This window comes from Lycorma delicatula, chromosome 3 (genome assembly GCF_047948215.1).
Source record: "Lycorma delicatula isolate Av1 chromosome 3, ASM4794821v1, whole genome shotgun sequence".
Classification (NCBI taxonomy): Eukaryota; Metazoa; Arthropoda; class Insecta; order Hemiptera; family Fulgoridae; genus Lycorma; species Lycorma delicatula.
The window spans coordinates 43,796,520-43,809,634 of record NC_134457.1 but is presented as its reverse complement, the minus strand read 5'-3'; the positions used below and the strand labels follow the sequence as shown (position 1 = coordinate 43,809,634).

Here is a 13,115-nt window from a genome sequence, read left to right as displayed (position 1 = left end):
GGTTTTAACATGTGTAATTTTTTTTTTAATTGCTATTTCATACCTAACTAAAAGCTGAGGTGATTCACTTTTTTGTGATGAATGTGCTTCACCAAAATTATTATGATATATACATACTTTTACAACAGAATGGAAAGGGTTGTAATTGGAAAGAAGAATACCATTAAAACAGGCAGAATTATCAGTCATTTGTTAGAAAAACATACAGCTGCTTTAAAGTGACAAAACAGAACAATTAGTTATACAGACAAGCATCAAATCTCTGCTAAAATGTGCTGTTTACACATGATTAAATTTCAACCAATTTTAATGGGAATAATTCTTATCTTCACAGATATTTGTTTTATCCACTTGATTACAATTATGAATCGTAGTAATGATAAAACACATGATTCAATAAAAAAAAAATGCCTATCTTTATGAGTAGAAATAGCAACATTTAAGAAAAATGACTGTGAAACTGAAACTGACTGTCAGGAATTGCTTTTGACAAAAAGGACTGCCATAATTGCTATGAGAGTTCCATTTTTTATCCATGGAGAAGCATATCTACCAATTCCTAATGTGATCCATATCATGCTGCTATGTATTAATCAGAATAAAACATTTATTTAACTGAGGTGATTATTAATCAAATTTCAGTTTGTTGGCCATATTCACTGTGAACAGAAACTCATTCCCATCCAAAGGACACCTCACCATCATCCCTACCTTTGAACGATAGAAACCATCATTCTGAAATGGGAATTTTTTTAAAAATTCATTTCATTAAAATATGATTTAATCTGATTAAATTCTGATTTTATGAAATATAATTTTGATTGTAATTGCATCATAAACACATTAAGTACAAAAGGTCAAGATAACACTGGACCTCAGTCAGTTCAGTCAGCTGAAACTGACAGTCAAAGCTGATTGTCAAAGTTAGAATGGTCTTTTAAATATTCCTAAGATATGCATAAGTGATGCAGAATTAAATTATAATGATATTACACTTATTCAAATTTAAAAATAAAAATTGGCAATAACTAGCATGAAAAGAACATTTTAACTTCTGGGTTATTACTATTGACATTTTTTAATAACAGCTTAATATTGAACTATTGTGAGACACTTGATAGTAATAGTTTCAGGATATTGAATATTATTGACAAAAACTGTCCATCCAGAACTGACTCTTAAATGTTAACTGGGTTAATCATACACTATGTTTTTTTACGTATAACCAGTGACTGCAGTATCATTACAATTGAGGATCATCATATATCTGACCACAAAATAATGTTTCTTGAATTATTATGAGTTGCTCTAAAGCCTACTAAATATAAGCAAGAATATATTACAAAAGTTACAAGTTACAACTTATTAAATCAAAACCTTCAAGATAAACTTTCTCACAAACTTTGAATCTTTGATTAATTAATTAAAAATTAAATTACCAACACAACCCTTATAAAAATGCAAAAGTTTACTAATTCTATCCATGAATGTTAGTATAATAAGGAAATACATCTATTAGTTAAAGAAAGGAACAAAGCCTACATATAGTACAAGAAAAATCCATTTCAAACTCTGTTTCACACAAATTCAAAGATCTACAAAAATAAAATAATAATGAGCAAACAGCACCATATTCAGGCGTACCTTGAAATAGTGATGGGTCAGTTCACAAACAGTGGAAAATTATAAACAAAATAGTTACCCTGTCAAAAGAAAATAAGCAAATAATTAAAAAGATCTATACAGATAGAAACAAAGACTTAACTGATAATAAGGATATTGTAGCATACTTATAACGGTTATTTTATTAATATTTAAAAAACTAAAATGTGTTCAAACTAATTCTAGCTCCAGTCTGGTAAACTCCAGCTCAACATCTTTACATCTGCTAAAAACAACATCCAGTGAAATTAATAAAATTATAAATAAATTAGGAAACAACATTTCCCCTGGTGATGATAGTATTAAACCGAAAGTTGTGAAGAAAATTAAAGACATTGCAAGCATAATTTTAAATTTAATAAATAAACATTTCAGGGAGGGAACAATTTCCAACTGTTTAACTGTTTTGAATTTGTAACAAAAATTCATGGATGGAATTAGTAAACTTTCACAGTGGGTTGTGTTGGTAATTTAATTTTTAATTAATTAATCAAAGATTCAAAGTTTGTGAGAAAGTTTATCTTGAAGGTTTTGATTTAATAAGTGTTAATTTGTAGCTTTTGTAATATATTCTTGCTTATAATTAGTAGACTTAGGAGAAACTCATAATAATTCAAGAAACATTTTGTGATCAGATATTTGATTATAATGTTGCCTCTCTTACGGAATTTATCTACAGAGAGGTTGACAGTGAAAACTGTTATTGCCTGCTTTTTGGATCAATGGAAAGCTTTCGATGTTGTTGATCAAGGAATATTTATTGAAAGATTGAGTGGTATTTGTATTTTTGGTATATTGCTAGATCTTTTTAAACATTACCTAAATCTCAGAACTCAATCTGTGGTAGTAAGTAATTTTACAAGTGGTCCTGACATGACAATTGGTGGCATCCACACTTATGTTCTGGGCCCTATTTTATTTTTAATTTATATTAACCAACTAACAACAGTGAAATTAAATTAAAATCTAACTCTTTTTGCTGATGACACTACTATATGTTTTTTTTTTGGATCTATTGATACTATCTACATGGATGATCAATAAGATCTGGATATTGTAACCGATTGGACCAAAGCTAGCAACATTAGGCTCAATGAAGATAAATGCAACTATCTGATTTTTAATAAAAAGTTCAGCACAGCTCACAGCTTGCATATTAACAACACTACTATTAAAGAAGTCAATAATGCTAAATAGTCCCAGCAATTAGAAAAGCTTGCAATTTGATAAACACACAGAAGCCATAAGCAGCAAAATTAACAGATTTATTTATCTGCTACATCATGCTTCCCACCTACTGAATAGAGAAATCAAATTCAAGATTTATTATGCTTATATTCACTCTGTTAAAATTATCTTGCAACCTTTTGGGGCCAAACTTCTAAAAAGAATGTTAATGATATGCAAGAGACACAGAACAGACTGCTAAAGATGTTATTTTATAAATGCAAACTTTATGGAGCTCCTGAACTTTATTAGCTTAAGTTACTACCAATCTGTGATATTGTTAATACAGAGTAAAGTCAGTTCATAAAATTACAAATAATTTAATAGATACTGCTTTGAGATACATTCATAATTATTACACAAGAACACATCAAAACCTTTATATTTTGATTAGTGCAAAGTATATCAGCAGGAAAAGTTACTTTAATGGTTGTACAATGGTACAATCAACTCCCTGAAAGCTTTAAATCACTGAATTTTGTTAATTTCAAAAAATCTATGACAAAATTCCTGTTGGAAAAAGTATAGTTTATTTGTTTTCATTATTTTGTGTACATATGCATTTTTTCCTTTTGTAACTTATATTTTTCTCTTAATGTTGTAAACACATATCACTACTAAGTCGTATATCTCCAATGAAGTTACGCATAGAATTCAAATCTGCAATTTTCAGTATATGGATAAATTATATATTTCCTCTTATTAAACACAATCAGGTTGAAAAACTCTAAATAAAGGAAGGATGTATTTTTCACTTATTATATATAAAATTCTAGTCCTGATTATCTCACATGTATGTTTATTTTATTGTCATAAGTGAATAGTCAATCACTATTACTTGAATTTATCCAACAGATAAATTCATTAGATAATTTTATTTAATTCATTATTTATATTGCTTTTTCTTTTACAGTGTACAAGTGTATGTGTTGTGATTGTTGAGGAATTGTCATGTTAAGGCTTTCCAAATGTAACAAATTTTCAATCCTTTCTTACAAAAATTATTTAGAGACATATTATTTTAAAAATTATACAGAATAACACAGTTGTGTATAAGAAGGGTAATTCTAAGGTACATTAACATTGTACATTGACGTAAACAAAAATAATCTGAATTATAAAAAAAAAAAAAATGTAAAAGGTTTTACTAGAAATTCCTACTCTCAGAAGTACTCTCACAATTTTCCCAAAAGTTTGACTGAATGCATTTTCCCAATTTTTTCCACAGAGCTGGAAGCACTTTTTGTTAATTCCTCAAGATGAATGATGTCCAAGGAAGGCCTGCTGCAGTTTTTCTTTTGTCAACCATGTTATAAAAACAATTTCCTTTGAGATAATTTTTCATTTACGTGGAAAGAAGAAAAAGTTAAGTGAAATCATACAAACATGATGGTCAGGAACAATGCCCATCTTGTTTTTTTTCAATAAAGAGTTTTGGCCAACAGAGCAGTGAGGGCAGAGCTGTCATGGTGTAGAAACAAATCACTGGTCTAATATATTTATGGATGTTTTGCTCTGGACTTACACACTAAAATTTTCAATACAAGTAGAAATTCTAATTTTTTGTCTATTCAGTATTAACTAATTCACTGTAAACAATCCCTTTGAAATAAAAAAATAATTTACATTGTCTTCAAATCTGATCAAATTTGAAATTCAATTTTTTGGACTTTGTAAATTCACTAATTTCCACTGGCTTCATTTAGTTTAGTTTTAAGGTAATAACTGTGGCACCAATTCATCATCTACTACCACAACTTTTAAAATAAAAAAAATATCTTGTCATTTCAAAGTTTATTCTTCAAATCATGCCATATTTTAACATGACACATAAATAATATGGTTTAATAAGCATAAGTGAAATGGCATTAAAATATACTTTATTTCTATCTTCTCTAAACAAAAACTTTTGCAATAAGTTTCACATTCAAATTTTTTGTAAAAATTCATTTTTACGAAATCCAAAACAAAGAAATCAATTCAGGAATATTTTTTAATTGATTGACAATGATCATCACAAATGAATACCACATTTTACACATATTTACATATATGGCATACATATATGGCATACACATATCTCATTGGTGGACTAGTAGCATCTTGGCCTTTTATCTGGAAGATTCTGGACTTAAATACCAGTTTTTTCCCCATATTTTTAATTTTCCCCATATAAAGGGTGCAGATTATATTCCAGTGCACAAGCTTTAATCTTATTTGTTGAATTAACCAATAAGAAAGGATTCTGTGAATAAATATATGTATATATTTAGATGTGTATATTTTTTATATTTTTTTTTATTTTATATACATATATTTATTCACAGAATCCTTTCTTATTGGTTAATTCAACAAATAAGATTAAAGCTTGTGCACTGGAATATAATCTGCACCCTTTATATGGGGAAAATTAAAAATATGGGGAAAAAACTGGTATTTAAGTCCAGAATCTTCCAGATAAAAGGCCAAGATGCTACTAGTCCACCAATGAGATCAATAGAGCCATATGATTTATATATTTTTATATAGAATTATATTTTTATAAATATTTATTGTTGTTAAATTACTGAATACCTACAATATGTATAGAGAAACTATACAAAAACTTAGCAGATACTAAAATTAATAATTGTGTGTATGTCCCACGCATGTCTCTCTCTCTCTCTCTCTCTCTGTGTGTATGTGTGTGTGTGTGTGTGTGTGTGTGTGTGTGTGTGTGTGTGTGTGTGTGCGCATGTGTTTAAACATATGTTATTACAACATATAAAATAACTAAGTTTATTGCATGAAAAATAAAAGCTGTACATACTATCTGAAAGTAAACAAACAATAAAAATATCGAAGGTGTCAAGGACACCTGAATACCATTTGTATATGTATATAATTATGCGCATTTATAATACAGTATTATACACTAAAAGAGATCAACACCAGATTACTTAAAATTTTAAATTAGTTACAGCATTCATCAAAATTCATTTAAGAACGTTACTTATGATAAATATTTAAGAAAAATTAATTTAAATTCATCAGATACATATTGAAGACAAAATCAGATTATTTCTTACAATGTACAAAGTATTTATAAAAACAGTTTGACATATTTAGGGGATGGTCCCCTGCACTGAAATAAAGAAAAACTTAGTATCAACATATGTCTAAAAACATTTAGTTTACCGGCTATGCAACATTTTGTTTTTTTAACATAAAAATCTTTTATCAGTTATGATTAATTGTATAGAGTTGTATAGAATTTTGTATGCTGCTAGTGTCCTACAGATTTACTTGTATAAAAATAATGAACATGATCTCTCAATCCATTTCAAAATGACAGCCATATAAACCTTTTAACTGTTAACATCTTTGCAACCGCTGGTTTATTTAAATAATATGTATTACAAAAAATGTTAAGCGTTTTATGAAAAAAGAACATGACACCTTATTTATTCAAATCTGTTCATAAATAACAAAGTTATGGCAAAAATTCTTGAAGTGAGTAACTCTAAATTAAAAAACCAGTTCTTATTTCCTCCTGAATAAAATTAAATAACTTGAGACAATCTCAACTAGAATAATTTTATTAATGTTATCATAATAAATTACAATAATTAATTTAATAATATTGAAAATGTTACAATAAAACAATAATTATTGAAATCATGAAAATATTGCAATAATAAATAATATTAACACTGAAAAATAATTTGCATATATATGTGTAATGTTTTTCATTTAATGAACACTTACTGTTTATTAAACAAACTTTTTTTTCCTTTTTTTCAATAAAATTTATTTAACAAGAATAAATTATCATATAACATAATAAAACAATAAAAGAAACTACAATAGCTGTTCAAAATAGCAAACCCTATTCAAAATAATACATGCATCCACATTTTTTCATTGACTGCCAGACGTTTTCAAAGATGCCAGAATCCTCTCAATTTCCATAAGTTTACAAAAAACTGATACTAGTCACAGTTCTCTGAAATGGCATGAGGATTTTCAATTGACCACATGTAAGTGTTAAGAATGGCCGATCTTGTAAATTTGACTTCATCAGTAAAGAAAATATCATTCAAAATATTCAGATTAGTATAATTTCAGATAAGCCATTTGCATAACCAAACATGGGAAGTATAATCGAGGTAAAATAGCTTATACTTGCTGATAGTGATGAACATAATCATGAGTTTGGAAGCTTTTGCGTCAACAGTAAAACCTTCTAAACTGTTGCATTACAACATTGAACTCCTAGGCCAGCTCTCTAGTACTTTTTTTCGGGATGATTTGATTTTTCATCTAGCACACCCTCCTCAAATTTGGGTTTACAAATTGAACATTGTGGTTCTAATTTGCCATGTTTTTCAGGTTTTAAGCTTCCTGTGTCTCTAAGCCATCTATAAATAGATGAAAATATTGTGTGAGAAGGTAACACTCAATTGGGAAAGTGTTCCTGACACAGCCGTCTCACCTTACAGGCGTTGCAATGAGCAAGAACACACAAGTGCATATCAACCATTTCTAAGTTAGTATAAATATGATTCACATTATGTGCCGTGGTGAATAAGATAATATTAAAAAATAATTAACTCATACAGCACAAATCAATTTATTCACTTGATCATTAGCTAGAGACAAACTCTGTATTAGTTTTTATTTACATTTACAATGACTTGTTAATTGCATCTGTTTTAATGCAAATTATTTTTCAATATTAATATTATTTATTATTATAATATTTTCATGATTTCAATAATATTTTATTTTACTGTAATATTTTCAATATTATTAAATTATTACAATTCATTATATGACAAAATTAATCAAATTATTCGAGGTGAGATTTTATCAAGTTATTGAATTTTATTCAGAAGCTAATGAAAACTGGTTTTTAATCTAGAATGGCTCACTTCAATAATTTTTGCCATAACTTTGTTCTTGATTTGAATAAATAAGATGTCATTTTCTTTGTCAAAAAATGCTTAACATTTTTTGCAATAACATAACATTTAAATAAACCAGCAGTTAGAAAAATATTAACAATTAAAAAGTTTACATGGTTGCCATTTTGAAATGGATTAAGAGATCATGTTCATTATTTTTATACAAGTAAACCTCAAACAAGATTAAATGACTTTCTAAGAACAAAGGAACTGAACTCTACCTACCTGAAAGGGAAAAATGAGTTTAACACACAACAAATCACAGTCTTTAACAGCCATTAAGAACCAGGCTCAAGGCAAAGACATCTGTTAAATCTTCTTTTGACATGCAAGTAACTGAACAGTAACTGACTTAATAAATATGGTTCGCCAGTGTGTTTTCTACATATATATATATATATATATATGTATGTGTGTGTGCACGCATGCACACATGTACAAAAAACACACACATTTGTGTGTTTTCTGTAAATAATAATAAAATTCTATTAGTATAAAAAAAAAATTTTATATTTTTTTTTTTTTACTGTGTGGGATAGGTACATGTTACATAAATAAATACGGTATCCTGTTTTTTGTCAAATTAATGGTACTGAACTTGAAGTACAAAATTTTTTGAAAATTTCAATTTTCACAAAAGTTGAAGTGGTTTTGAGGCTTATGAGGGTGCATACCCTCACCAAAGCAAGCAATTACTTTTCCCTGAGAATCAGATCCTAAAGTCATAAGCACATATGATTAAGAGTTTTAGCACAAAAGATTTTTATTATTTATTTTTTCGTATAATTTATTATATTATTATAAATATAATGAAATAAGATAGTAAGTATAGCACTGTTTACCGTTGGTCATTTGGGAAGAAGTAGCACTTCATCTTACCAGTGAAATATTTTAAAAAAATAAATTTTTTCTTGAAATTACCAAAAAAACTCTTTTCACTTTCTTATAATAGTAAAAATAAAATTATTTATAATATTAATTAACATTGTTATTAATTAAAATTATATTATTGCATACTTTTCCAAGTGCAACAGCAACAGCAGCCAATCCAATAAGTCCGCCTTTACGTAAATGAGGATTTTGAGAAGTAGCAAAGTCCTGTCCTAATATTTTTAAAATGCGCCGTATTTGAGCAGTATTGTTAACTGCAGCAAATTCTTTAACCATTCTGAAAATAAAAATCATGTCAAAATTATTAAAAAAAATTTATGAAATCAAAATTAAAATTACAACTAAGGAAAAATGTAATTATTAGAAAACAAGCTATTGATATTTACTAGTATTTAAATGCAAGCATTAGAGAGAGAATTCATTACCTTTAACGTTGAAGAAGTTTTGTATAAGATTTAATCATTTTATTGCTGCAGAAAACTGACTCTATTATTCTTCTCAAGAGGTCCATATAAAAAGATATCTAATGGGGAAAGAGCAGGATTATAAGATGGATTAGTAGAACTTCTAATTTTTCAGTGGTTTCTAGCTTTGGTTATACAACCTGCAGAAGAGCATTATCCTGAAAACAGGACTCCTTTGTGATATTGAAAAAAGGCACTTCTTTCTCTGTTTGCAGAGAAAGGAGTGAGTTTTCAGGCATATCTCCAGAATACTGGCTACCGATGTTACGGTTATTTGGCTACCCTTCCAAATAGACATACAAATTTTAAACAGAAAAAGACACCTAAGTATCATCACTTAACCGATTAATAAGTGGACTGTGATTTTTGTTTTGAGTGAAGAACTGGGATCACTCAATGCTTTTCTGCTTGGATTTCCGGTCATAATGCATATACAGATACTTTTCAAGGCACAATTCTTCTAAAATCTTCATCTCCATCAATCAAATAAGGATTGTTTAAGCTCTTTACAAACAAAAAGTTTGGTTTTTTTTTATTGTTCATAAGCCTCAATGGAACCATCAGGCACACATACGTGTGGTAGTTCAATTTGTTATAAATGACAGAGATAATTGTACTTATCAATGTTTACATCATAATTTTCAGAAATTCTTTTTACTGCAACTCACTACTTGTTTCCTTGAATAAGCTCATCTATGAGAGCTTTTAGAGCTGAAGTTGAAATCTCAATTGATTACTCTCATATTAGTTAGCAGTAACATTTATTCAGCTACATTTGAATTGCTTAAGTGACACCTAAAAATTTTTACAATTATCTATCGTATTACATGAGCACATCTGCAATAAAATTATAAGATTTTGCTTACTCTAAAACAAGAAATCTTAACACTATACATTATTTCTCAAAAGTGAATTTATCAATAGGAATAGTTGTTGTTGAATGATTGATGACATTTTTAGTTATGTATATTAAAATAATTGTCAATCAGCTATACTAAACTGAAGACAGAAATGCTAATACTTACATGTATATATGTATTTTTAATAACAAATGTTTGTATTTTATGTATTGAATAAGCATCGTATTTAGTGCATGACAATATCAATTTAACTGAACAAATACTTAACACAATTACAATGAATCTAAAGTATGAAGTACAAAGTACTGTGAATAGAAAATATGATTTACAATATCAAATTTTATAAACAAATATTTATCAAGTAAAGTTCAAGCAGTGCAAATAATTTTTTTTTTTTTTTGTTTGTTTAATGATATTGCCACAGAAGCTTAAAGCTTGTGCATGGGTTATGAAAATAGAATTTTGTAGCATATGAAAAATACTATACCTGACCGACATTCGAACCCCGAACTCCAGATGAAAAGCCGAGACACTACTACTCTACCATTTTATATAAAACATATTTTATAAATATATTATTGTTATTTATACCAAAATATTACTCAAACTATGTCAAGCAATAACTATAACAGAAAACTAAAATAACTTGAGACATCCACACTTACACATAATATTTTACATAAAATGCATAATGAAAACAAAAAATATTATTATATGATACTCAGAAAATGGTTACCAATATTTTCAAGAGAGATTAGTTAGCTCCTATCAATATTACAAACAAAATACATACGAATTACAATGACTGCATTAAATACTTCTTTGAATACACCAGATCCACATTTACACTTGTAGATACAATAAATAATTATAAGCAATGCAACAATGGCAGAATCAACCTCTGTAAATCATCTCATAGAATGTAGTTCTTTATACGTGATGCACACATATAAAGAACTACAATATTCAGATTTTATAAACATCACGTAAAAGCCATGAATCCATAAAGATTAGATGTACAAATACATTAAATTTCACAAACAACAATAAATTAAACAAATATAATATAAATTAAACATATTACTTGAGTATCCTAAATATAACAAGCAAAGTAAAACATTAAAAATGTCACAATTTACAACATTTTGATGAAGGAACTGTGTAAAACTTCAAAAAATCTGTAACTATTTCTCATATATTTAGATAGAGTAATTTTTAAATTTATTTTGGGTTTTTTAGTAACTCCATTTAATTAACTTTAATTCTATTATAGTTTATCATTGGCAAGACAGGGTTTTCTAGTTTAAAGTGAGATTTTATTTTATGTCATAGAGTAATATTAAATAAAATAATATAACATTGTAACTTGGGAAATTATAACAAATTATGCCATGACAAAAAAAGTAAATTATCAATTTTTTCTTTCTTTTCTTTTTGCTACGAATCATGTTGCATTGAGAATGAGAAAAAAATTATAGTCGCTGTCTCTAAAAATACTGATGTTCACTATAAAGTCGTGCAGAAGAAATGAAAACATTAGAGGATGTTAATTAATTTAATCACTTTGTAAGCAAAACAATAAAAAATGGGAAAAGCAGAAAGAAAATATGAATTATGTTCAGTTCCATGAAATTACCATTAATCCAAAATAAATCTCTATCATAAATAATATCAGTCATGTGAGTAAGAAATGATTAAAAAAATACATGTTAAGGGTGTTAATCTAAACACGTGTGAAATCTAAATGATAAGGACAAAGGAGAAAAGTAAGCTAACCTTTTAACATTAGTAGAAAGGCTGAATAATAAACAATGAAACTTATCATAGAGCAAGAGAGTGTAATGCTATAAGGTGGAATACAAAACACAGATGGGTATGATTTACAGATATGAGAAAGCAGTTAAAAGGTTATTTGTGGGAAGTATGGAGAAGAAGAAGTATCAATGAAGACCACACTTCCCATATGTAGAACAGATAACAGAAGACAATAAGAACTTAACAAATTTTGAAATGAATAGAAAGGATATAGAGTTGACTGGAAGTCTGCAACAGACCAATCCATGACTGAACAACTAAATGGTAGGCATAACCAGTTCATAATGAGAATGAAAGTATTGTATAACTGAAAATAACCTGAATCTTAGAAGAAATGCAATGCTGATATATAACAGTATAATCGGTTCAGTGAAAAAAGTAACATCAATTCACTTCACTTCTTATTTTCTCAGAAAGCATTGAATAGAATGCTAGTCATTCTGGAAAGGGACTGCAACATTTTTGGGGAGTGAGTTATGTCTTGTGTCAGTCAACCTTAAAATATTAGTTATGACATCCAACAAAATACAACAAGTAAAAACTGAAAAACTAGACTTGACTGAACCTTACTCGGCAAGGTGATCAAGCTTTTATTTACATTTAGAGGATTTGAAATTTTAATTTGATTAATATTATTTAAATATCATAAATATTTTATCCTTATAACATTATGATTGCAATAATGGCAATTTAACTCTTAAAGAATGAAAACAAAAATGTGAGAATATTACAGCAGCAGAATTATTCAAAAGTCTAAGTACAATGTATAATTATTAGCTTGTGACCCTTAGTCATTTTGTTAACTTCAGTCATGTCTTGAGTATGAGCACTGTACCCATACCTTTGGATAAATCTTAATCATCAACCAAACATTTTTTTTTTTTTAAATTAAAGCACAAAGTCCTTTAAAAATACTAAACCACACTTCACTAGACCAACAGGACTACCTCCTAATCCCAGTGTGACCTGTTATTCTTCATTTCTCTCAAGAAAATCTCTTCTATACTTAGTGTTATATTCTCCACTTTGTCTTCTTCACTCTAATTTAATATGCAGGCCTCTTAATAAACATCCTTTCCTTTTGTCAGTAATTTATGAAAGTCTCTCTCACCTGAAACAACTACTACCATAAAACCATTCTATCTTAAACCTTAAGTCTCCTTCCGGGAGATTTCTTCAAGGACTCTTCTTTTTCTTTTATTTATGTTCATAATCATCTGTAACTATGAAGGGCATTTTACAAATACAAA

The 13,115-nt window shown here is 28.0% G+C and overlaps 1 protein-coding gene across 2 annotated transcripts in view; it reads right to left on the bottom strand.

Annotated features, from left to right (window-relative positions):
- The window catches only part of LOC142321539 (protein VAC14 homolog), a 71,994-nt gene that overhangs the window by 55,660 nt on the left and 3,219 nt on the right, over positions 1–13,115 (bottom strand). The window contains exon 2 of one of the 2 annotated variants that reach the window (XM_075359701.1): positions 8,853–9,003. In XM_075359701.1, coding sequence (XP_075215816.1) covers positions 8,853–9,003 — 151 coding nt within the window. Of the gene's footprint in view, positions 1–8,060; positions 8,183–8,852; positions 9,004–13,115 lie in introns of those variants that run through there. The other variant, XM_075359702.1, reaches the window with a different exon arrangement.